The following is a 26,969-nucleotide window of genomic DNA, read 5'->3' as shown; positions in this document are numbered from 1 at the left end:
GGTATGTATAGTCAGTTAGAAGGGCCCATTCCAGGGTCGGGTTTTTCCCACTCTGCGTTTCTCATTAGACCTTCAATCTCCCATGTGAGGGCCCCGATGATGTAGGCTGCAGGCAGGATGGTCAGATTGAACTGAGTGAAGAACAGGGCCCACCTGGCTTGGCAATAGTTGAGGCGCTTCACCGTTTGCAGGTACTTGAGGTTTTTGCGGCCTTTACAGATGATCAGTGGCTCCTCCGTCCCTTTTAGCCAGCGCCTCCATTCCTCCAAGGCGAGCTTTATGGCCAGCAATTCTCGATCTCCCTCGTCATAGTTCCGCTCAGCCTGAATGAGAGAAGTATGCACATGGGTGAAGCTTACCCCCAGAGTGCTGGGATAACACTGCTACAACTCCCAGATCCGACGTGTCCACTTCTACGATGAATGGCTGAGAGAGGTCTGGTTGCAGCAAGATGGGCGCAGAGGCAAACTTCTTTTTGAGTTGGGAGAATGCTTGCTGCGCCGCCGGAGCCCACTGGAAAGGAACTTTGGGAGAGGTTAAACATGCCAAGGGCAGAGCAATGAGACTGAAATCATGGATGAAACGCCTGTAGAAATTTACAAAGCCCAGAAACCTCTGCAGCTGCTTATGAGTCTGGGGCTCCGGCCATTCTACCACTGCCTTAATTTTAGCTGGATCCACCTGCAGCTGGCCCTGTTCCACAATGAACCCCCCAAAAAGCGACAGACTGAACTTGGAACTCACATTTTTCTCCCTTGACGAATAGATGGTCCAAGGCCTGAAATACTACAGGAGTGTTGGTGAGGCCGAAAGGCATGACCAGGTACTTGAAATGTAACAGGAAGGTATTGAAAGCTGTTTTCCACTCATCCCCTTCATTGATCCTTACTAAATGATAGACATTCCTTAAATCCAGTTTTGTGAAAATGGTGGCTTCTTGTAACAGTTCAAAAGCAGCAGATAACAATGGCGGGGGATACTTGTTCTTTATCGTTATTTTGTTCGGAGGGACTTGGCCTTTTTCCCACAAAGAAGAACCCCGCCCTGAGTGGGGACTTGGAAGGGCGGATTATTCCAGCTGCCAGAGAATCACTGATTTAGTGTTCCATGGCCTCCCAGAAAGACTGTACAGGTGCCTGGTGGTGAGTGGTGCCCTCGAGAGCAGATCAATTCCACAGTCATATGGTTCCTGCGGAGGAAGTGAGAGAGCCAAGTCCTTGCTAAACACTTCAGCTAGGTCATGGTAAACTGCAGGAGGCACCGTAGGGGTTGGGTGCAATGTGTGCTGGGCTGATGGTATGGGGTGGGTATCCAATATCCCCCTCACCTGCGTCAACTCCCACCTCCAACAGAGTTCAACAGCATTCCGAGGGAGACTGGGGACACTGAGTCCAAATGGAAGCTGAAGCTCCTGCACTGAGTTGTGTGCGCAAGGTGGGTGGTGCCTGTCATGCACCAACCACTGAACCAGATGTCGAACCAGATGGTCGAACCCAGAGGGGAAGGGAACCATCAGTCATGGAAGGAGTGCTATTGAGCTTCGTTCGCCTGAGGGACTTCAGAAGCAGCCGGTAGGTACGGACAGGCCAAGCAGAACGTGGTTTGGGCAGTGGCTGAAGCAAATACTTGAGTTTGGGTGTTTCCTCTAAGGAAGGCGTGTCAGTGGGATTAAGGAAGTCCGCAAATCATTTCTTCCAACACCCGACAATGTCCTCAGTCGAAGTCAGCAGCACATTTGACCGTGTCTCTCGGGGAGTCCTGTGGGAGGTGCTTAGGCTGCTGCCCCGTGACCTGGCCTCAATTAAGAAGAAGAAAATAGATGGAGGGATGGATTTTTATTGTGGGATTTAAATAAATTCATTTCCACCACCTGGCTGGGGCCTTTCTGTGTGGAGTTTGCACGTTCTCCCCGGGTTTGTGTGGGTCTCTCCGGGTACTCCAGCTGCCTTCCACAGACATGCAGTTAGTTGTTTTAGGTTAGTTGGCCAGTCTAAATTGCCTGATAGGTAATGGTTTTCTGTCTCTATCTATGGCAGCTGGGATAAGCTTCAGCCGTTCATGGATGGATGGATAATATCTTTTCATATAAAGTTTTCTGTAGTACTGAAAAATAATCTCAAATGTAGTGTATGTTGTGTATGACTTTTGTCCAGGTCTCAGTATCCAGAGCAAATGATCGACATGGCTGGCTGGTGCAGTGTAACAAACCTCTGCAGTTCATGTCTCTGCACATACCTGAGGAGAACAGGTAAAGTCCACACAGCTAAACACACACACCTTTTCATCCTTCCTCCCTCACATTTCTCATGCAGTGTGTACCTTTCTGTTGCTCAGGTCGTTGGATATCCTGGAACTGTCAGAGCAGAAGGACTTATTAAAATTTCACTACCATACCCTCAGACTGTACTCTGCCATCTGTGCTCTGGGAAACAACCGAGTAGCTCATGCCCTCTGCTCCCACGTGGATGAGGCACAGCTCCTTTACGCTATAGAGAATAAATATATGCCAGGTAATAGACACACAGCATATAAAGCATATTCTCATTCTCAATTTTCTATATAGTAAACCTACTTTATAGAAAGTCTTGTATGTTTTTTTTTAATCTATGTCTGTTTCTCAGCGTTAGCCTTATAAAATACTGTTCCAACTGTCTGAGTAAAACCACAACCCTTAATCGGACAGCTGGTTAAGAATATGAATAATGTAGTTTTTTTTCATTTCATTTAATTTTTTGACCTTGGCACCTTAGATAGTCCATAAAACAATAAACATAAGAAGAATTAATATGTGCAATAGAACTGAACATGATAAAGAAGCATATAAATGTTACAGGATAGACATCAAACTTGTTCCGTCTGTCCTAAACTCACAGGTCTTCTTCGTGCTGGCTACTATGACCTCCTCATCGACATCCACCTGAGCAGCTATGCTACAGCTCGCCTCATGATGAACAACGAGTACATTGTTCCCATGACGAATGACACAAAGAGCATCACTCTGTTTCCAAATGAAAAGAAGAAACATGGCCTGCCAGGCATTGGACTCAGCACCTCTTTGAGACCCAGAATGCACTTCACATCCCCAAATTTTGTTTCCAGGCCCGGACCATCGTGCTTTAACAACGGCAACAGTGGATCAGGAGATTGTTTCCAGTACAGCCCTGAATTCCCCTTAGGTATACTGAAAGTTAAAACCATTGAGATGTTGACAGAGGCAGTACGGGAGGGAAGCATGCACGTACGGGACCCAGTAGGAGGAAGCACCGAGTTTCTATTTGTTCCACTCATCAAGCTGTTATATACTATGCTCATCATGGGCGTTTTCCAAAACGGAGATCTGAAGAATATCCTCCGACTGATTGAACCTTCTGTGTTCTGTGAACGACGCAATGAGCAGGATGCACTTTGCATGGAGTTGGAGGTGCTAAAGAAGGGTGAAGCCGAAGGAGGAGGAAAGGAGGGAGTGCTGAATGTCCCCAAAGAAGGACTGTTAGAGATGAAGCTGCCAGAGCCTGTAAAACTCCAGGTGACACTCAGTAGAAGCTCCCAGTTTGGAAATGCATTTCTTATATAGAATTTCACTGTTGTTTACCATTTTTGTTTGCTAAGGTAAAGGTCATATTCTGTTTATATTTCAGTTGGGATTATTATAGTTTTTCCAACTAGTAACTAGGACCCTCCATGTGCATGCAAAGAAATCTCGAGTCCGAGGAAGACCTGGTATTTCTGGTAAAATTCCTATCATACTTACCATAAAAAACAGAAACGAGACATTCTTGTACCGAGATTTAAACAAGCTTTTTACTGATGTAATGACACCAATTCATTTGTGCAGGATTTCTGCATTGGCGTCATCTGTCAGTTTTGTAGGGTCATGCATGGTCTTGACTTAGGTTGAGGGTTGAAATCCTACAATTATAGATAGGGAACAGTATAATTTGGCATTTTTCACAGAATGAGAACTTTCCCCTAATATCGAAATCGCTTTAGAAAGAGATTTCCTAATGGCCACTATGTGCAGTTTTTTAAAATTTCTTCTTTAAACCATTTAATTTTGTTTGTGTGTGTGTGTGTGTTTGTGTGTGTGTGCGTGTGTGTGTGTGTTTGTGTGTGTGTGTGTGTGTGTGTAGATGTGTCATGTGCTGCAGTACCTGTGTGACTGTCAGGTGCGCCATCGTATTGAGGCAGTGGTGGCCTTCTCTGATGACTTTGTGGCTTGTCTCCAAGAAAACCAACGATTTCGTTACAATGAGGTGATGCTGGCACTCAACATGTCTGCAGCCCTTACTGCCAAGAAGACCAAAGAGTTCAGATCTCCCCCACAGGAACAGGTGGGAACACCACAGAACAACATAGAGCATAAATATAACTGTAACCAGATCTAGAGGAGCACTTCAGCTTGCTATTAATCTCATTGCACAGACATTTTCTGTAATTCAAATGGTTGCCTAGCAGAGGACACTTGCTCAGTGAAGAGCAGTAAATAATGCTAAGTGGGTGACTTACATACACATTTTATTTTAATTTGGCTTTGTATAGAAACACAGTTTTTGCAAACTATCAGCCAAGGTTGAGGGTGAACCCATAGTGAAACCTAGCCCCACTCTATCATGTGATATACAGGTGCTTCTCAAAAAATTAGCATATTGTGATAAAGTTCATTATTTCCTGTAATGTACTGATAAACATTAGACTTCCATATATTTTAGATTCATTGCACACAACTGAAGTAGTTCAAGCCTTTCATTGTTTTAATATTGATGATTTTGGCATACATAACTCATGAAAACCCAAAATTCCTATCTCAAAAAATTAGCATATTTCATCCGACCAATAAAAGAAAAGTGTTTTTAATACAAAAAAAGTCAACCTTCAAATAATTATGTTCAGTTATGCACTCAATACTTGGTCGGGAATCCTTTTGCAGAAATGACTGCTTCAATGCGGCGTGGCATGGAGCCAATCAGCCTGTGGCACTGCTGAGGTGTTATGGAGGCCCAGGATGCTTCGATAGCGGCCTTAAGCTCATCCAGAGTGTTGGGTCTTGCGTCTCTCAACTTTCTCTTCACAATATCCCACAGATTCTCTATGGGGTTCAGGTCAGGAGAGTTGGCAGGCCAATTGAGCACAGTAATACCATGGTCAGTAAACCATTTACAGTGGTTTTGGCACTGTGAGCAGGTGCCAGGTCGTGCTGAAAAATGAAATCTTCATCTCCATAAACCTTTCCAGCAGATGGAAGCATGAAGTGCTCCTGATAGCTAGCTGCATTGACCCTGCCCTTGATAAAACACAGTGGACCAACACCGGCAGCTGACATGGCACCCCAGACCATCACTGACTGTGGGTACTTGACACTGGACTTCAGGCATTTTGGCATTTCCCTCTCCCCAGTCTTCCTCCAGACTCTGACACCTTGATTTCCGAATGACATGCAAAAGTTGCTTTCATCCGAAAAAAGTACTTTGGACCACTGAGCAACAGTCCAGTGCTGCTTCTCTGTAGCCCAGGTCAGGCGCTTCTGCCGCTGTTTCTGGTTCAAAAGTGGCTTGACCTGGGGAATGCAGCACCTGTAGCCCATTTCCTGCACACGCCTGTACACGGTGGCTCTGGATGTTTCTACTCCAGACTCAGTCCACTGCTTCCGCAGGTCCCCCAAGGTCTGGAATCGGTTCTTCTCCACAATCTTCCTCAGGGTCCGGTCACCTCTTCTCGTTGTGCAGCGTTTTCTGCCACACTTTTTCCTTCCCACAGACTTCCCACTGAGGTGCCTTGATACAGCACTCTGGGAACAGCCTATTCGTTCAGAATTTTCTTTCTGTGTCTTACCCTCTTGCTTGAGGGTGTCAGTGATGGCCTTCTGGACAGCAGTCAGGTCGGCAGTCTTACCCATGATTGCGGTTTTGAGTGATGAACCAGGCTGGGAGTTTTTAAAAGCCTCAGGAATCTTTTGCAGGTGTTTAGAGTTAATTCGTTGATTCAGATGGTTAGGTTAATAGCTCGTTTAGAGAACCTTTTCATGATATGCTAATTTTTTGAGATAGGAATTTTGGGTTTTCATGAGTTATGTATGCCAAAATCATCAATATTAAAACAATGAAAGGCTTGAACTACTTCAGTTGTGTGTAAAGAATCTAAAATATATGAAAGTCTAATGTTTATCAGTACATTACAGGAAATAATGAACTTTATCACAATATGCTAATTTTTTGAGAAGGACCTGTACTAAGGGCAGAAGGCAGTGAGTGGGTGTTAAGGCGTCTGGGAAGAGATCTCAACACAGAATTATTGATGGCGGACAGCTGGTGTCGTAAGCCCCGCCTCTGTTCAAAGGTGGCCGTTCACAGTGGCCGTAGATGCTTCTTTCAGTCCTCTTTAAAACCATCTGTCTTCTCTGTCCAGCATGTGAACATTGGCATCCTCAAAAGAGTGACCTTTGACCTTTAGATGCAGATGAACAGCCAAGTCTTGACCCGTGGAGGTGGCTCTTCTATGTTGTGCCATGTGTTTATTGAAGTGGCTGTTTGGTCTCTCCAATGTAAAGGTCTGGGCATTCCTCGCTGCACTGTACAGCATACGCCACATTATTAAGTTTGTGTTTAGTTTTGTCTTTGGGATGAACCAGTTTGTATCTGAGTGTGTGGCTGGGTCTGAAGTATAGTCTTGGGTCTTTTAAAGGGATAGTATTAGCTACTGGTACGGATATGTTGATGACACCTGGGTCAAAATCAAAATCCAAGAAGTAGAATCCTTCATTGCTCACATCAACTGTTTGCCATTCCTGGATTGTGCCGTGCTCATTAAGGAGAATGGAAACCTCAACATTGAAGTTTACCGGAAGCCCCCCCACACAGACCAGTACCTCCTCTTTGACTTCCATGACCCTCTGGAACACAAACTTGAAGTAATCAGGACCCTACATCACCGGGCAGAACATGTTCCCTCTAAGCCTGAAGGGAAAAAGAAGGAACACACACATGTAAAGGAAGCTCTTAAAACATGTGGTTATCCTAATTGGGCTTTCATCAAGTCAGCAAAGATGCACAGAAAGAAGGTCAGACACCAGATAGGGAGGATCAGAAAGACAAACAGAACAACTTTGCACCCCTTATTTAGCAGGTTTGTAAGAAAAACAGGAGAATTTTCTCCAAAAGTGACATCCCACTTTACTTCAGACCCAGCCACACACAGACAAAAGCTGATTTGACCCAAGTACAAAACTTCCAAACACAGACTAAGCAACATAGTGTATGCTGTGCTGTGCAGTGAGGATAGGTGACACCTCTACATCGGAGAAACCAAAAGAGGACGTCTAGGTCAACTGTGCTTATGACACCAACTGTCAGCGATCCCCCAGCAACCCCTCCCAGGTACCTCAGGCCCCCAGGCCCCACTTACATCTTGTGTCAGGTGACTTCATTAGGTCATATGATAAGGTAAGGCAAGGTCTCACAATGGTTTCAGCCAAAGCCTCTGGTGATAATGATCCACAACTTTTTTCCACATGTGATGATTCACATGTTGGAGTGAAACCACTGGGAGACGTTGCCCCACGCCACAGTCCCACTGGGTTTAAACCACTAGGTTTAGATATTACCGTTTAAAAACCTGGGACTCTCTTGGTTTTAGAACTGAAGAAGCCTCTTGTACGAGAGGTCAAATGTTTTCAAAAGTTTTATAGTCCAGTCACCTTCTTTTAAAGCTCTTAAGAGTAGCATGACTTGGATCACTGAGAAGCTAAACAGACATCTTGTAGAGCCACTTTTACCAGCAATAACCTAAAAGAACCATTTTCTCTCGCATCGTTGTGGAAGAATTTTGGTCCACTGATCTTTACAGTGTTTCTTCTGCTCATTGAGGTCTCCAGGCTTTCATTTGTGCAGAGTGCAGAAAGGTCCTGCCACAAGCACAACATGTATGATTTCAGTAAAGCTTTCAGCTTTCACACCATCTTGTAACTTGTAACTTTGGATTTCTATATTGAAAATCTAATGGTTGCTTTAAAGATTCTCTTGCCAATCTGCAGATCAACATGCTGTTAAACTTTAAGGATGAGAAGCAGGAGTGTCCCTGTCCTGAATACATCCGAGAACAGCTGCTAGACTTCCATGAAGATCTGATGAGGCACTGTGGTCAGTTTCACAATACACTGTTGCATTAACTACAGTTGCCAGAATAAGATCAATAGCCATAATATCAATTAATAAATATAACAGTAATGTGTGTATAGTCAGTATTCATTAATTGTAGACATACCATACATGCACTGATCTGCCCATTTTGCTAGGTATAGAGTTGGACGAGGAGAGAGGCATAAACTGTGACAGTGACTTCACCATACGAGGCCGACTCATGTCACTGGTGGAGAAAGTGGCTTATCTAAAGAAGAAGATGGCCAACCTGCCAAAGGAAAAAAAAGACAGGACACCAAGTAAGGCCATTCTTAAATGAGCTGCTAGTAATTCTCAATGAATAGGAGAATGTACAAGCCTAGCAGCTATGAGACAAAAAAAGTAAATAAGATCTTTGACTTCAGGACATTCAATCTCTGACCTGCTCTCTCTTCCTCCTTCTCTGTCCTTCTCCTTAAGGTACCTTACAGCAGCTCATTTCCGATACGATGGTGCGCTGGGCTCAGGAGTCAGTTATAGAAGATCCAGAGCTGGTCAGAGCTATGTTTGTCCTACTTCACCGCCAGTATGATGGCATTGGTGGACAGGTTTGTGTGTGTAATAGAACAGAAAATCCATACCACTGGAATCTCCAAATAAATGTATACAATATAGTCATGCTATATTTGAAACAATCTGATGTGAGAGTTGTTCTTTTAGGAAAATATGAGGAGCGGCTATCCAGCCTGCTCCATATGTGACACACTTCCTGGGGTCCCAAGCAATAAATCTGGCAACTGTCAAGTAGATCAGATTGAACAAAACAGTTGTTAAGAAAGCAAAAAATGCACATGCAAACAATCCTTGGTGCTACTTTTCAATTTGTTGAAAAATGACCTGCCTACCAGTTCACCAGAGGCCGACTGTCAGCTTTATTCAGATGATGTGGTCATAAATTCACCAGATAATTAAGTCTAGTACAACAAGTTCCAGAAGTCAAGCAAATATGTGGGACTTTCTTCATTTATTTGCACAGTGTCACTAATATTAGAAACATCCCGTCTCAGAGTGATGCTCTATAAGAACTCCCTGAACTGTCTTCAGTTGATCCAGAATGGTGCAGCGAGAATACGAACTGGGACTTGAAAGAGAGCCCATATTTCTCCTATATTAGTTTCTATTCATTTGATCCGTGTTAAAAGCATTAAATTAGAATTAAAATTTAATTTAAAATCCTTCTGTCCCACATCAGATTGCACTCTCACAGTAATACTACAGTTATTTGAAAAGAACAATGTAATTTGTTAATTTCTGTGTATTAATTTATCTCTCCTTACTTCAGGTACAGATGTGAAATATCATGCTCAGTTTGCACAGTAACAGTGTTTCTGCTTGTATATTAAATGTATGTCAATCAGTTTAATAAGGTATGAATATGTCTGTGCAGGTGCGGGCTCTTCCTAAAACCTACACTATAAACTCAGTATCAATCGAGGACACCATCAACCTGTTAGCGGCTCTCGGTCAGATCAGATCTCTGCTGAGTGTGCGCATGGGAAGAGAGGAGGAGAAACTGATGATCAGAGGGTTGGGGTGAGAGCACGCTTATCTGTCAGGCTCTTGCATGTCTGAATGACTTGTTTTCTTTGGAGTACTTTCTTCTTTAGACTTGCTTTAACTCCCAACAAGAAGAGGAAAAATGTAAAACAAATATTTAGGTGAATGAAAGTTCAGAAACAGAGAAATTACAATTTTGTGCATGTGTGTATATTTGATTTTGAATGTATCTACAGAATGCCCTACAGGCACATAAAAACAAATTCAGAATTTCTCACAGCTCTTAGTCGTAGATGGACTTTTGTCTTCAAGTATTCTTTTACTTCTCGGGTAACTGCTCAGACTAACTTTAAAGAGTGTCCATGTAAGGATATGTTACACATAATCTGTACATCTCAGTCCAGCACAATAAAAACAGGAACATTTCACTTTACCTATGGGTTATATGCTTTGTTTCAATGGTTTGCAAACCTTTGTGCCCAAAGAACACCTGTATTCATGCACAAAAGTCTTTCTTTTGGTTGCATTTTTCAAAGACAATTTGCAGCATCTTGCTCTTGAGCAGCCTTCCTGTCAGGATTGATACCACTCAACAAACATATTGTATGCCTCGTCTTCAGCACTTTATTATACACTTAAATATAAAGCAACAAATTGTCTTGCACTAGAGTGCATTAGATTGCTTGCAACTAGTAACTTGGTCTACTTCACGTAGCCCAAGTTACTCTAATGTGGTTTCCAAGTCCCACTTTAGCTTGCTTGGCAAGGTAAAGGTGGACTTGGTAGCATTTACCAGCTAATCCTGGCAGATGACTGTTGACATCTATAGTCTAGCTGAAGCTACACAATACATGTGCACATGTGTCATATAGGTAACCTTCACATTATTGTTTGCTGCTTTTAGCTTATAGGTCCTCTTCACTAGTGGCTAATTGTGGTTTGCTTCATACAATGAAATGATCCCTTTCCCCCCTTATAAATCTCCTTGCAGTCAGTTGGTGGATTTAATGTCACAAGCATGTAATCCCCATTATCTAGCAACTTTGAAAATGCACTCTGGTTCCATTTGACAGAAGTTTGACATTGTTGGTGACCCAGATTAGGTTTTAAACTAAAATGTGTTACTTTTAAAATGAAGTCTGGTTTTTGAGGCAGCTTTTTCCATTTTAGACATTGTTGGTTGCACTTGACCCAAAACTGCTCTTACTTGGTTTGTTTCCAAAAGCCTTATAATAAAAATGAGCACCCATGAACCTATTTTAAATGTCAAAACCTGAATATCACTGTTGTAACAACCAAACACGGTGGTCAAATATTAAACAGTTAATATATGAAAGAGTTTGAGCTGTCGGTTTAAATTTCACCCATCCTTCTTCCTCTCAGAGATATCATGAACAACAAAGTGTTTTACCAACATCCTAACCTGATGAGAGCGTTGGGAATGCACGAGACTGTTATGGAGGTCATGGTCAATGTGCTCAGTGGAGGAGACTCCAAGGTATGTAGTAGTAATAGTGCTGACATACTCAAGAACAACTCAAATGAACACAGACAAGAGTCATGATAAAGAATGGTAGAGCAGTGGGGAAATGTTGCATTCGTCTTCTGCTGTATTTCAAATAAATTATGTGTCACAAAATGTTTTAAATATATGTTTTTCCCCTGAATTATTTTCAGATAAATAAACACAAAGGGACTTTTCTGTCTAACAACCTGTGATGAACGTGTGTTTTCAGGAAATCACCTTTCCAAAAATGGTGGCCAACTGTTGTCGTTTTCTATGTTACTTCTGTCGAATCAGCCGTCAGAACCAGAAAGCCATGTTTGACCATCTGAGTTATCTGCTGGAGAACAGCAGTGTTGGCCTGGGTGAGCAATGATGACCTAACAAGCATTATTTCAGTTGAATATTTATTATGAAGAGAACAGGAGATGAAGGAATGTTGAAGACATTGTCAATGCATGGTGACCAACATTTGCCAGTAAAGTGAACTAGCTCAGAACTGTTTTGTTGTTGATTAACGTTGGTAGTTGAGGACGGGTAACAACTACAGAGTTGGGTAAAAGCTTGAAGAATGACGTTGCAATTTACCCACAAGACATAGAGCTCAAAAAGACAAACATGCGCTTGGTGTCGTTTTGGCGCTCTCTGTCAGGGTGAAAAAATTAACATTGACATACTGGTGGAGGACTTAAACACAGTCCTCCACCAGTATTCATGGTATGAATGCATTAGCTATGAAACTTGACAGTTTGTTTCAAGTATGGTACAAAGCTTACTTGTTTTTCCTAGAGTATTTAAAAGTAGAATGGGAGGCAGAGCCTTCAGTTTTCAGGCCCCTCTTCTGTGTGAACAGCTCACAGCTTGGACATCTTAATATAAGATATTTTTGCTTGAAATAAGTGAAAAAATCTGCCAATGGAACAAGTGAAAATTCTCCAGATCCAAGATACACTGTCTAAAAAAAGTTCTTATATCTCACTGAAATGTTATTCTGTAACTGATTGTGTCTTATTTAAGTGTGATGACATATTTTGACTATAATATATTAAGATTTTGAGTTTTTGCAGTTTATATTTATATAAATCTTGTCTACTCGCTCAAAGCACTTTAGAATACACATTTACACATTCACACTAACACACATTCGGGGATTAAGTAAATGGTAAATGGACTGGTTCTGATAAAGCACTTTTCTACTCTGAGCACTCAAAGCGGTTTACACAACTTGCCTCATTCACCCATTTGCACAAGCACTTTTTTATGCTTTCCATCTAACATTCACGCTCTGATGGCTGCATCGTAAAGCAACTGGGGGTTAGTATCTTGCCCAAGGATATTTGGCATGGAGACTAGAGCAGATGGGGGTTGAACCACCAAGCTCCTGATTAGTATGTGACCTGCTCTACCTCCTGAGCAACAGCTGCCCATCTATTGTGAAAGTTTGTATAGTTGCATAAACTTTACATATGTCTTTTCCTCTTCTCAGCATCTCCATCTATGCGAGGATCCACTCCTCTGGATGTGGCTGCAGCATCAGTCATGGATAATAATGAGCTTGCCCTTGCTTTAAGAGAGCCAGACCTGGAGAAGGTGAGGCTGACAAAGACTTAGACACACACAAAAGGAAAACCGTAAATTGTATTAGATATTCTGAGGTCACTTTAGCCTATAGAATAGAAGAGCCCGTTATTGTCACAACACATGTACAACGAAATTGTACCAACTGTGGTGGAATAAAATACAGTCTGGGGAAGAAGATATGACTTGATTGATCTGAGGTGTCGACCACAGGGCAGCGGGTCAAACAGGTGGTATCCAGGGTGCAAGGGGTCACCCGTGATGGCCCTGTTTTTTCTGAGACAGGAGAATCTGGGTGCGAGCTGCCATCTTATGAAGATTAAGGTCTGTTAAGTTCTTGTTGCCTCAGAGAAAGTTACAAAAGTAGATGGTGAGCCTTGGCTCCATGTATAACCTTCTCCAGCATCTTCCTACACCTTTGAATATGCCACAAAAGCGTTAGTGCTGTTAGCTCGTTAATGCGTTGACGCCATCCAGCCCCACGCACGGGGCGATCCGCGGTAACTCGTTAATGGAGATTTGCTGCGTTAATGCATTTATGGTGTTAACGTCATTTTAACCAGTGCAAGCTGGAGGTAAAGCAAACAGAACCAAATTGTAACCAATATGTAACAAAAATAACAAAAGATGGCCAATTTCAGAAGACTTTAGGACTGGTAGGAGCCAAGAGGATGGGTAACCAGAACCACAGAAATGTTAAAACAATGCTCTGGTTGTATTAAAATATTGTACACTGTATTACAACCAACAACAGTATCCAGTACCGTTCCTACACACTGCTGGCCAACGCTTCACTGAGTGAATGGGTTAAATGCAGAGCGTAATTTTCCCTACAGGGCATTAATAAAGTATACATTAATTAAATGGAGTGTGCGGAGAGAAACAAAAACATAAAATAAAGTCAGACCCGGGTCTTTTAAATGTCAGTGTTTTCCAGTTCAGGCCTTTTGGCTGATGTGAACAGTTTATTGGTTGAAATCAGTTCAACGATTCATGTATAATTTGTCCTTACACAATTCAGCCAAGCGGGCTGCAAGATTCAGTTGTGTATGAGCTGTGGCTCTCCCTCCAGTGCAATGAAGGAACATCACTCTACTGTGGATTTCCAGAAGGTCTATGAAACCTTGATGTTTTCTGTGGACTCTCAGTTTTCTGATCTTCAGCTCAAAAAAACCTGACCTAAGAGGGAGCTCAGAGTGACTTCACATGCACGCGGACAATTATACATAAACATGTCTGCTTAAGGAAGAAAGCATGTACAAAATTAGGCTTAAACTTCATCCCCAAATCGGTTCTGTATTCCTTTGTAAATTCAAGTTCTGTTTTAAATTTGGTGTACAACTATCAAAATCAAATATTTTATAATGCATATTAATCTGGTCCTTACCAATCATGAAATTAACTTAATTAGTTCCATAGGTCTTATTCATACTGCTCCTTTAAGACAGCAGTCTCAGTATACCCCATACATTATACAAATTGATAATAGCAGTGGTTAGCAGAAACACTACTTTAAAACATGTAGATGCAAATATGTACTCAGCTTCCAAGCTAAAACCACTTAGAAAAAAGAGAGTACGAGTTTATATAGCAGCAGTTAGCGGGGTTAACATTTCAGCATGTTGGTTAGCAGCTGCAACTGTAAAGTCTACTCGCCAGTGCAAAGCACTTTGAATTCTGAAGAAACAGCTTCAGGTCTCCAGATCTGGCAGTTAACAAAACAGACATCTCGCTTTTCAACCTCTTTTTCAACAGCAACAATGTTCCTCATATTTAGTAATCAGCCTTACCAGCGTAACCAAACGGAAAACATTTAAAGGCTGGAGAACAATCCCCATTGGTTAAAAATGAAATTGTCCATCAAGGTCAGAAAATAACAACTGTTAAACAAAAATGAATAAATAACAAAAATCAAATGTATTTGGCTTTCAACACAACAATAACTTTTTATACAGTCATCTTATTAGAATTTTGCTTTAGAGTTTGCAGTACATTACACCACATGAGTAGTAATTCTGACCAAAGGTTTCTACTTTTATCTGACTGTGACTGTGGGCTACAACATCAACTGCATAAAGCAAATCTTGAGGCCATCAAATTGAGATTTTCCATTATTCCTATATAGTCTATAAAGGCTATGAATTGGTGACACCGGAAACAAATTTATTAGTATATAATGCAGAAAGCTACACACTGAGATTATTTTAAGGTGGCACATGCCACCACAGTAGATCCGTCCCCGCTGCCGGTAATGTGGACCAAGCTCTAGCTGTGGGCGTACAAAATGCCCCATGTCAACGTTTCGGGCATCCCATACTGCTGAAGCCCTTTGTTCGATCTCTGTTAAATAAATGGAAATTGTAGGTGTCTTTCCACTGTGCTATATTTTTTCTTTTTGAAACAAACAACCCAAAATAATAATAATAATTTATTTTTGCAGGTGGTGCAATATCTAGCTGGGTGTGGGCTGCAGAGCTGTGTGATGCTGGTCTGTAAGGGATACCCTGACATTGGCTGGAACCCTGTGGAGGGGGAACGATACCTTGACTTCCTGCGCTTTGCTGTCTTCTGCAATGGTAAAAATGTAACCATATGACTGCAGTCAGATCATTTATTTTCCACTGGAGTTTGTGTCATGTGCAACCACAATCTTAGCAACTTGTCCCTGTTATGTGGCCAGGTGAAAGTGTGGAGGAGAATGCCAATGTTGTGGTAAGGCTCCTTATTCGTCGACCAGAATGTTTTGGCCCGGCGCTTCGAGGTGAAGGTGGTGATGGGTTATTGGCAGCAATGGAGGAGGCCATTAAGATCTCTCAGGATCCCTCCAGAGATGGTCCGTCTCCTATGTCTGAGAGCAGCAAGGCACTGTATGACCACACTTCTAACCTGATTACTTACATATACATGTTAAAGTTCACACTGACAGAACAGGACTGATCAGTTGGACTGAAAAGGCAAGGATCAATTACATTTCCTTTATATTTATACAGCACCCATTCATAGCAGCAGTTATCTCCAGACACTCAGCCGTCAGATAATTCCCTATAAGCAGCACTTGGCGACCCTGGCAAGGAAGACCTCACTTTTAACAGGAAGCACTCGCTAGCACAGTCATGTTGACTGTTTCCATTTGGTCTGCCTGGTAGACTAAATTCCTTACAAAGGTCTGTACATGAGTCTACAAGTCCAGATGGCTTGTCGACAACCTGTTAAATGTTAAGGGATTTTCTTAAGATCTAGAATTTGCATCTGTTTTGGAAATTAGGGCATACAAAATGCTGACTCATAGCAATTATAATTTGTTGTGCAGATGTATATTTCAGTAGTTATGAATGCCTGTCACAGAATCCCAGGGTTCAGTTGGATACCCTACTGCCTACTGGTGTTGGCCAGAGGGGCCGATGGCGCGATATGGCAGCCTCGCCTCTGTCAGTCTGCCCCAGGGCAGCTGTGGCTACAACTGTAGCTTGCCTCCACCAGTGTGTGAATGTGAGAGTGAATGAATAATGGAATTGTAAAGCGCTTTGGGTGCCTTGAAAAGCGCTATATAAATGCAATCCATTATTATTATCATTATATGACTTTGAGCACACTATTTTCCTTCGGCACACCTTTTGGTAACTTCCTAAACTACGTGTCGTATTTCCAGTACTAACAATATTCAAGCAGATTATCTCTTCCTGTGTTTTCCATTTAGAAAAGAACAATTTCAGACAAACATCAGCCTGAACCAATTATCCTGTCACTAACCTGAGTTCATGAGTAACTACAGTACAAGCACAGAGTGGGAAATGAGCATAACGGGTCAGAAGAAAGTGGTCTGAAGTATTTAGGGGCATTTAATATGAGAGTGTGTCTCTGTGTGTCCGTGTGTAGCAGTGACATGCCAGGGGAAGAGGAAGATGATACTATTCACATGGGAAATGCCATCATGACCTTCTACTCTGCTCTCATTGACCTGCTGGGCCGCTGTGCTCCAGAGATGCATGTGAGTTACTTTGTACTGTACACGTGCGTTTGTTCAGCTGTCTCTGTTTTGTCTATGTCGTCCTCGTCAATGACCTATTTATACAGGGTCCTATCTCCAATTAGAGCACCTGACTGGAAAATGCCTTAGGAAATGTTTGAGGAGAGAAGTTTTCTTCCAACTTCATTTGCATCGTGTCTGCATAGCTGACTGTGTTCACAAACAGATTAAAAATGTGCTGCACGTGTATCTTTAGTGAGCAGAATGTGTTTTCAAAGTCTCTTTTGAGTAGCTGTAGTTGTTGTTTGCAGATATTGTTAGCTCCTGCATGCACAATGACTTTTAGATTGCCCGGAAGCAAGAATTCCAGTAGCTTTATCCTCTATGTCTCAGACAATAGCTCCCAGGTAAGAGGGGTTTGTGACTGAGCTTGTTTTAATATTTTGGATTATTGAGTCACTGATAGTGAGAGTTGTCGCTGGCCGTATGTGTGGTCTTACGGGCTCCGAGCTGGCTGGCCTTGAAGTGGAGTACCAGCAATTCAAAATACACAACTCCTACATGCAGCCTTACGTATATAGTGCACTCACTTAAGCCCTACCTCTTTTCTATTAGCTGATCCATGCTGGTAAAGGTGAAGCTATCCGTATCAGAGCGATTTTGAGGTCTCTCATTCCTATTGAAGACTTGGTGGGAGTCATCAGTATTCCATTCTCTATGCCTAACCTGGCTAAAGGTAAGAAAGTCATCTGACATGATGAGATCTAATCCAGTACTGTAATAACAGTAACTGATCCTGTAATATCAGCAATCAGAAATTGAATTGTGTTTGCGTGCATGCACAGATGGGTTGGTTGTGGAGCCAGACATGTCAGCAGGTTTCTGCCCAGACCACAAAGCAGCCATGGTGCTGTTCCTGGACCGTGTCTATGGTATAGAAGACCAGAATTTTCTTCTCCACCTTCTGGAGGTTGGGTTCTTACCAGACCTGAGGTCTGCTGCCTCTCTGGACACTGTAAGTTTCTGTCTGTGTGTATACATCTTTTCTTTCTCTTCAGGAACAGAAATACAGATTTGACAAAAAAAGACAGAAAGGTAAACTAACAAGGAGTCAAGACTGAACCACACACAAAAAACAGGGAGCCAGCAATAAACAAGGAAACCAACAACAGAAGGATAAATGTCAACACAACAGAAAATAGAACCAAAATACAAAGTTAATCACTACTAAAAAACAGAAAACCCCCAGAAAACTCAAAGCCCATAGGTCCAAGGCCAGGGAACATGACACTTAGCCTTTGATATTGTTTCTTACTGGCACAAATACGCATTTTATTCACTGTGTATAGTATTCCCCCAGAGGTATAAAAACATATGTACATGCCACACATGTAGTTTCTCTATTACATTGTTATTGTTTCTCTCGCCTTCTTTGTGTTAGGTTGCTCTGAGTGCCACAGACATGGCACTGGCGCTCAACAGGTATCTGTGTACAGCAGTGCTGCCTCTCCTGACTAAATGTGCGCCACTGTTTGCGGGGACGGAGCCGTTCGCCTCACTAATTGACTCCCTGCTTCATACGGTTTATCGCCTGTCCAAAGGCTGCTGCCTCACCAAAGCTCAGAGGGACTCCATAGAGGAGTGTCTGCTTGCTGTTTGTGGGTAAGATGAAGACATACATGTACATATGAGTCAACCTTTAATGACTATTTATCATTTAGTTTACCTTTTTTTTTTAAAACACGCATGCTGTAGATTGTATTTGATTGTATTCTTGATCAGCGATGGTACAGTCCACTAACGTATGGAATCCTCTTAATGTACAGTCAGCTAAGGCCTTCAATGATGCAGCACCTACTCAGGAGGCTGGTGTTTGATGTTCCTCTACTTAATGAGCACACCAAGATGCCTCTGAAGGTGAGAAACAAAGTCAGAAACAAAGTTTGCATGTATAGGAATCAGTGTTCAGGTCGTTGTCAAAAAATGCAATCTATTACATGTTGTGAGTTTTTGTTTTTAATAGTTGTGCATTATGCTACTTAATTACTCCCCTAAGAATGCAATTACTACCCATTACATTACATTTTCAGTACTCTATAACATGGCCAAAGATGCATTGTGTTAAATATCAACACTTCACCGAGTTCTTTTGATTCCTCAGAGGCATCTGATGGAAGACAAAACACTGCTCAGTAGATCATTTCACACTTTATTGTCTCACAAAATTACTTCTAGAAGGGAGATGCGTCCTGCATGACACAGTGCCACGGATCTCAAAATGGTGACGCACGCTTAACAGTTTTATTATTATTTATTTGGGGTTCAGGGGTTGGGAAGCTCATCTTGTAACCGGAAGGTTGCCGGTTCGATCCCCAGCTCTGTCTGTCTTGGTCGTTGTGTCCTTAGGCAAGACACTTCACCTACCGCCTACTGGTGATGGCTAGACGGGCCGATGGTGCGATATGGCAGCCTCGCTTCTGTCAGTCTGCCCCAGGGCAGCTGTGGCTGCACCTGTAGCTGCCTCCACCAGTGTGTGAATGAATAGTGGAATTGTAAAGTGCTTTGAGGGTCTCGAAAAGCGCTATATAAAATGCAATCCATTAATATTATTGTTACCAGCTCTCTCATTCTAGTCAAAACAACCATGTTTCAGTAACTTTCCACTAGAAGATGGTTCCCTGTTATCTACTTTCTCCCAGGCAATGTGGGTGAGAGTCTACAGCATTCTGCCCCCCAAATTCCCATGACCATCGATCAACAACCACTGATCAAAGCTCATTGATCGAAGCCCATTGATCAACAACCATGAGTACCATTCACAGAGAGTTGGGGAATGGCTGCAATCACAGCATTGTAAGATGGCCAAAGATGTACCCTTAGGCCCCGTCCTCGATTTAGAGATGGTCTTTCCCTTTTCATGTAAATGACCTCCTTGACTGGTCATTGTTCATTCAGTGGTGCTAGTTTCAGTCATTATGCAAATGTTTATAAGGTTGGGGAAACCTACAGTCAGCTGAGACTGAAGACGTCACTTGGATGATGTTGTTTCTCCCACTGAAAACGTACAGATGAAGCATAGAAATGTTCTTACCCAGTGCAAAAAAACAAATGCACACACCAAATTACCATTAGATTTATAAAATATGTGCACTAGCCCTTTGTGGAAAAACTGTAAGATCCGTGAAACACAAATAACAGTATAATTGTATGGTTAGTAACTAATGTTGTCACTGATTAAGTGCATTAAGTTGTTGGGAAAATATGATTGAATTACAGGAACAGCTTACTTACTCATTTGGCTTCAGTCATATGTTGACTGGTAATTAATGTGCTTTTGACTTCTCAGCTGTTGACCAATCACTACGAGCGTTGCTGGAAGTACTACTGTTTGGCTGGAGGTTGGGGCAATTTTGGAGTAGCGTCAGATGAAGAGCTGCACCTCTCTAGGAAAATGTTCTGGGGAATATTTGATGCCCTGTCCCACAAGGTGAGGCTCATCTAGTGGTAGCTCAAAGAATCCACTCGGGTCGCACTTCTATGGACAAGCATAACAAGACCGTTACTCCCACCCACTCTTCTCCAAGTTACACCGTCATTGCCTACTACCAGCAACACGATAGAGTCCCTAGATGGTGCGTACACCACCCAGTGATTCCAAAAGAATGTTGGGCCTCTCATTATGCACATTAGCAAAAAACACCAATCAGGAACCGTTCTCTGACCAAAAGGTACGGGGAAGCATCCCGCTCATCCTCCAAGTAAAGCCCATTGGGAAAGAGGAGGCAGGGAGCACTCCTGCCCGTCTCTTCTCCCTATGTTTCTCTAATCTTCGCTGGATAGATTTCTGCCTTTTGTTTGGACTCACTGTTTAATAAAACTCATAATTTATCCGCTGTGCCTGCTTTGGAATTCTCTATTTCAACCCTCATGACAGATTCTGAATCTTCCCCAAGTTTATTTGCTTTAAACAAATGATAAACAGACAGCCTTCAATGTTCACAATAATGTATGAAGCAACACACTTACATACTGTGTATGTGTTGTAATGTAGCAGTACGACCAGGAGCTATTTAAACTGGCGCTGCCATGTCTTAGTGCTGTGGCTGGAGCTCTTCCTCCAGAGTATATGGAGTCCATCTACATGGCCATGATGGAGAAACAGTCATCTATGGACTCAGAAGGAAACTTCACACCACAGCCTGCAGACACCACCAAGTATGTACATCTTTTTCTTCTTTGTAACATGTTTACTTGTTTGGCTTACAGTCAGGTTAGAATGTTTTGGACAATGATACATGTCTTGTTGTTTTGCCTCTGTATACCAACATGGTGGATTTTAAATCAAACAATCATCATGATTTAATTGAAGCAGGAGGTTAACAAAAGTATTGCATTAACTGTTCAAAGCCATTTTTATGCAGATTCCCCCATTTTTAAAGGTGCATAAATGCTCTTCTACTCTGAATAAGCCACTTCAAACTCGCTCACACACACATTATTTATCTAACATTCTTTATTTAAGAAACACATACACGCTTACACTTAACTAGGGTTCAGTATCCTCCCCCAAGCACATGTCAACATCCAAATATGATGAGCCAAGGATTGATTTGGGTAGCAAACTTGCCTTTGGTGATAACAGGGACTCTCTGTAATTTCTAAATCGCCAGTGCCCAAGTTAGTATTAAGAGTGAATAAGCTACCAAACAGGACTTCAGGTTGAAAAACTAAAATAAACATATGAGAGAGATTGGAAGAATTTTAGAAGTGGCAAAACAACAATTTTTTTTACATTATTAAAAAGAAGGAATTCACTGGTTAGCTCAGCAACACCAAATGTCTCTGATCACAGAATTCTTTTCTGGGTTAGGACAAAAACCCTCCTCAACATCTGGCCAAGCCTCAAACACGTGAGGTACAGATACAGCCACTTAAAATAACCACCTCATTCCTGACAGGACAATGACAGATAACTGGTGGATTCCTGCCTGATGGCCGGTTGATCCGTGACTGTAACGATATTCCCCGCCTGTGAATATCCGAACAGGAACAGGTTAACGCTCCCAAGCAGCATTTATAAAAACCAGTGTAATGTCTTGTGCATCCTCCAGGGGGCGCAGTGCTAATGGAAGTTCATTCATTTACAGATTTCTACACATATGCATGTTTTTACATTGATCAGGGGTTCTATGAATAAAACAACAGAGATGGTGCCTGTCCCTCAAAAAAGTGTCTAACCTCTCAGTTACTAAATCAATGCAGTAGTTCATGTTAAATTTAAATTTAAACATGTCCCAACTGCACAACAATCTGTATGTGTGTGTGTTGTCTGCCAGAAATATTTGGCACTTTATTCTTAATATTTCTGATGATTAAATAAGGTCAGTGAACTGCTGCTGAAGGAGAGAACCAGGAGGTTCTAGCACTGTGCTTAAAACTATTGGTAATTCCCACCAGTTAAGCTTTCCCAATAAATGAACAGTCATAATGGTAATGATCACAGTCCTGGCTGCTTATTCAAGCTGTCTGTCACTAATCTATTATTCTATCTATCATCTAGTATCTATTATTGTACGATCTACTGTACAATATAAAGCACCTTGAGGCGACTGTTGTTGTGATTTGGCGCTATATAAATAAAACTGAATTGAACTGAATTGAATTAAATTAATCTTGGTATTTCACCTTTGCAATTCATGTCAATACTGTGGTTCAAAAATTTTGCAGTCAATAAATGTTACACGTCCCACAAATAAGTGTCCAACCTGCAGCATGTATTTATTTAGTTAAAGGTGGGAAAACTCCACCTGCTACAGGTAGGACAGAATTAACAGTTATTAGTGTTCAAACTGGTCTTAATGAGCGATTATACAAACAGCGTTTCCAGCCCCCACAGATAACAATTTTTTTTCAACTCTGCAATCAGGAGATTATTAACAGCTGATTTTATACTTTTCCATATTTTTCTTGGGATTGTGCAATCAAAGCTTCATCATCATCATCATGACCCTCAACCTGAATGTAGAGAATAAACCACACAAAATTTATTGGAAAGAACTGTTAAAATCCTGACAACGAATACATAAATAAACACTTTAATAACACAATTTGTTAAATATGTTACGTAGATCTCTTAACAGTAGTTTTACTAATAATGTATGGATCGCATCATTTTGAAATGCAGTAAGTTGCCTGCTGTGAACCACCTTTATTTTACTCTCCGTCCGCGCTCGGCACATCTCTGATAAATCGTTGCAGGACTTTTACAGACAGGTAGGAGAGAGCAGACTCTCATTAGCATCACAGTGGATTCTTTTATCACACATTAGGTTCAAACAGCTCTCCAACCCCCCACAGAAGGCCAACAACTTCCAAACCCCAGCCCAGATATTCCCTGTATGCCGTCTTTTACACTTGTAAATGGTATTCCAGGAATCACTGACAGGAAGTTTTTGCAGAACGCTGTTATAAAAACAGTCACTGTCTTTGTATTTTCCCAAACCCCCATCTCTGCCTGTCTGTAAATCTTAATGAATGTCATTAATGTGTTTTCTCTTTTAATGAAACATAATTACAGAAGAACAACATCATGTTGAATTCATAACAGTGTGTAACTTATAAATATGCAGAAGCAATTTTCACTTGATGGAATGATCTGACAAGTCAGAATATGCCTGTTCAGTTTATTTAGGCTGCTCAGTCCAGAAACAGTTTTCAGCACAGAGGTGTATTCATGAAAACTCCGTCTTTTTTTAAATCTTGGGAGAGCGCGTGCTCTCCTCCTCGAAACAAATCAAAGGAAACAACAAAAACTGATTATCAAGTAGGAAAGCCTTAAATTTATGGAATTCACATAGAGACATAGACTGTTTGTTTTTGGTAGTCTTCTAATGTCCACTGTGAGGTTTCTTCATGTTTTTGTTCACATTTCTAAAGACATAGCCCAAACAGCTGATACGTTGCACACCTGCACATCTGTCAAGTTGACACTGGTCAAACACACTTTCATTGAAAAAACATTCCCCTCTTAAGTATGAAGACAGGACTTAAAATGATTCAAAAAGAAGCCAATGTCCAAAGAACAAACAGCTTCAAAGTTGTTCTTTGAAGCCTTCAGGAGAACTTTAAAAAAGAACAATTAGGTGAAAGTCTCTTATGTAAAATGTAAAGAAATTGTGAGTGGCTCAAGACTTTTGCACAATTTAAGAGATTAATGAAATCTAAAGAATAAATCAAAATATTAAGTTGCATTCTAACAGAAAAAAATGAATAACAATGCTATTCATTCAAACAGGTCTGAAGAAGTAACAACCCAGCCAACAATCGGCTAAATGAAGTTTGACCAGTTTCAGAAGTAACCTCCACATCTGGGTTGGGATCTATGAGGAAGCTTGTGTGCAAGAATTATTATTTTTCTGTATTTATTTTCTTTTAAATTGTTTCTACTAGATTAGATTGAAATGGAAGAACGAATGGATGTTTACAGGAAATAGTTTTGGTGATTTGCAGTGTCAAATGACTGAATGGTCAAACTAACTGTAAAGTTTGATCCATGTATTTTTTCAAAACTTAACTTTAAGTTTTTATACTCTAATGGGTTATGGTAGTGTTATGGTACGTGTATGGACTGGTCTCAGCTGGATCACTAGTGCTAACCGATAGTTAACTGATAGTGTAGCGTTGACTGCTGAGAGACGTAGCAGGATAAATTCCTAAGTGTACAGTCTGGCGATTAACACATTTGAAATGATAAATAAAGTTATGAGCATAACTGTATATTTATTTATATTTCAGTTTTTGATGCAGGACTCCATAATGCTCCACTGAAGTGCCTTCAGTCATTTCCTGGCACTGGACACTGACACAAATCCAGATGCAGATTTCTATTTTCTCATCTTTGTGTTTCTGTTTCTAATGGAGTGGTTTGTTTTGTCTCGCTTTGACAGTGTGACTGTTCCAGAGAAACTGGATTGTTTTATAACCAGATATGCAGAGCACATCCATGAGAAGTGGTGTATAGAAAAGGTATGTATGATTTTATTCTTGTTCTGTGTTGTATTTCCTGATCATACTGTTTTTCCCCTCACCATGACGACAAAAACAGTGTGGTACATCAACAGTCTTTCACAGTCACTATAACAAATGCACCCAATGATTACACATAGAAGAACACACCCCACAGCTGTAATATATAAAACATTCTGTTACATATGTATGCTGTTTGGCAAACTTTACGGTATACTCTATTTTAAGCCAATGATTGACATAAATGTCAATATACCAGCTTATTCTGCTGATACTTTTTTAGAGAAAGAAACATTTCTTGTAAACATTGAATAACATTGAGGGGAAAATGTTTGTGTGCTTTTTAAAAATGTCTTAGTGTTTCTTGTTATCATCACGAAATGTAGCAAAATAGAACTGCTTTTGGTTGCTGTGAAATCTGATCTGTAAATGTGAAATTATATTTTGTAGTTTTCCAATGGCTGGTCATATGGAGACCAGATGTGTGAAATCAGCAAGAACCATCCACTCCTGAAACCATACAAAAGCCTGTCTGAAAAGGTAGTCTGCATGCAGACATCTTTCTGTGGAAGTTGTGAGCTTTCTATATTTTACAAAAGATTTGTATAGTTTGTGTGAGTGCTACATTTGGGTCAGTGATAGCTTATTAATGATGAAAAACAGCATGGTATGCATCTGTATTGAATCACAGGTAGCTCTCCTGGCTGCTACACCAAACTCATACCTGAAAACTGAAAAAGTCCGTTTTTCCTCTTTAGCAGTAAAAGGCTGATGGGGTGTTGTCGTCACCCTGGTGGCTGAGCGTGAACACCTGCGTTTGTGAGTGCAGTAACTCAAAAATGTAGGAGCTTCAAATTGATAGCACAGGTAAAGATGTGAGAGGAGTTTGAATCTCACTGACCCTGACCTCATGGTTCAGTTTTCTGAAATTGATACTACAGGTGCATTTACTAAAAATGTCAGAGGAGATCAAATCTCAGTGACCTCAAGGTCAAAGTGAGTTTTCTGAAATTCTTGTGAATGAGAGAACTTCACACCGAGGTGATGTAGGATTTTGAAATGGATACCATCGGTATATCTGCTAAAAGGCTGAGGGGTGCTACTGGTCACCAGTATTTTTTTCTCTTCTCTTTCTTTTAGATAAACTTTAGATATTTATTTACATACACTTCATCTCCAATGTGTTATATAATATTTGTTGCAAAAGAGAAACGTATCAGTTTTATTATTTAATAATTAACTGGAGAAATGAAGCTTTTGTGCTTCTGTAACGGGGGAATGTGATCGTGATTTAACACAGGTGTTATTAAAGGAGGGAAACCCTCTTCAAAAACGGACGGAGCAGTGGAGCAGCCAAGGGAAAAAAATGAATAAAAAATTTTATCACTAAAATATAATTTATTATACAAAAACAGTTAAAATATAAAAGGGAATTAAAACAGCCCTGGCCAGGGAAAAACACAATAAAAATCAATAAAACACAAACATTAAAAGTCCATTGGCGTCCGCCACGGTATAAAAGTCACTAAAAATTAAAAATCCAGCCAATCGGTGCAGAAGGGGAAACCCGGCGTCCTATCAATGTTTCCGCTCTGGCGTGCTGGAAGAGAAGGGGCAGCGACAGTCACTATTCTTATAGTGGCTACAGTTTGTTAGAGTGGGATCAGTCGCGAGACTTACCCCGGATGGGCAGAGCTCTTAACTCTGCCCGCCGTTTTCCTGTAGCACACCAATCGGCACCAGCCCGTCTCGCCGAAGGAGTTAGGGCGCTGCCCCGCTGCCACCAATTCCCCACCGTAGCGTGGTCTAGCCTCCAGTTTATGCCAGCAACAGAACAGCTCCCTCCGCTTTTCTGCTCGCTGGCGTCATCTTGCTCTCCCAAGTCCTGCACGCCAAAACTTTACCAGCTCCCTGCGTCTCTGAGCACTCTCACCAACGCCAACTCCGGCGCCGCCGCTTGCGGCCGTCACCTGCCACTCCTATTTCGCCATGCCTGCTCCTGTCTCTCAAGCCTCCCCTCAAGCCTGTTCTCAGTGGTCTGGCAGGCCCTCTTATTGGCCTCCGGGACCTCGCAGGTGTGTCAGGTTCATAATTGGGGAGGGCGGAGTCTTTCCAGGACAAGTCACCAATGAATACCATAAAAACATGCAATAAAACCCATAAAAATAAAACACTGTACAATATTAAAATATTAAAAAAGTAAAACACAGCAAAACATGCACAATAA

General features: G+C 41.5%; 1 protein-coding gene across 6 annotated transcripts in view; it reads left to right on the top strand.

The window, feature by feature from the left end:
- The window catches only part of LOC134632897 (ryanodine receptor 2-like), a 274,812-nt gene that overhangs the window by 152,205 nt on the left and 95,638 nt on the right, over positions 1 to 26,969 (top strand). For 5 of the 6 annotated variants that reach the window (XM_063481767.1, XM_063481763.1, XM_063481765.1 and 2 more), the window contains exons 37-58: positions 2,154 to 2,248; positions 2,335 to 2,510; positions 2,874 to 3,526; positions 4,131 to 4,331; positions 8,027 to 8,132; positions 8,288 to 8,431; positions 8,592 to 8,719; positions 9,559 to 9,704; positions 11,052 to 11,166; positions 11,405 to 11,537; positions 12,659 to 12,762; positions 15,191 to 15,326; positions 15,431 to 15,617; positions 16,627 to 16,738; positions 17,333 to 17,453; positions 17,563 to 17,732; positions 18,159 to 18,379; positions 18,544 to 18,634; positions 20,064 to 20,204; positions 20,769 to 20,932; positions 24,664 to 24,742; positions 25,193 to 25,282. In XM_063481767.1, coding sequence (XP_063337837.1) covers positions 2,154 to 2,248; positions 2,335 to 2,510; positions 2,874 to 3,526; positions 4,131 to 4,331; positions 8,027 to 8,132; positions 8,288 to 8,431; positions 8,592 to 8,719; positions 9,559 to 9,704; positions 11,052 to 11,166; positions 11,405 to 11,537; positions 12,659 to 12,762; positions 15,191 to 15,326; positions 15,431 to 15,617; positions 16,627 to 16,738; positions 17,333 to 17,453; positions 17,563 to 17,732; positions 18,159 to 18,379; positions 18,544 to 18,634; positions 20,064 to 20,204; positions 20,769 to 20,932; positions 24,664 to 24,742; positions 25,193 to 25,282 — 3,513 coding nt within the window. The remainder of the gene's footprint in view (positions 1 to 2,153; positions 2,249 to 2,334; positions 2,511 to 2,873; positions 3,527 to 4,130; positions 4,332 to 8,026; positions 8,133 to 8,287; positions 8,432 to 8,591; positions 8,720 to 9,558; positions 9,705 to 11,051; positions 11,167 to 11,404; positions 11,538 to 12,658; positions 12,763 to 15,190; positions 15,327 to 15,430; positions 15,618 to 16,626; positions 16,739 to 17,332; positions 17,454 to 17,562; positions 17,733 to 18,158; positions 18,380 to 18,543; positions 18,635 to 20,063; positions 20,205 to 20,768; positions 20,933 to 24,663; positions 24,743 to 25,192; positions 25,283 to 26,969) is intronic. The other variant, XM_063481764.1, reaches the window with a different exon arrangement.

Source organism: Pelmatolapia mariae, linkage group LG8 (genome assembly GCF_036321145.2).
Source record: "Pelmatolapia mariae isolate MD_Pm_ZW linkage group LG8, Pm_UMD_F_2, whole genome shotgun sequence".
Lineage (NCBI taxonomy): Eukaryota > Metazoa > Chordata > Actinopteri > Cichliformes > Cichlidae > Pelmatolapia > Pelmatolapia mariae.
The sequence above is the reverse complement of the archived record's forward strand: the minus strand, read 5'-3'. Positions and strand labels throughout refer to the sequence as shown.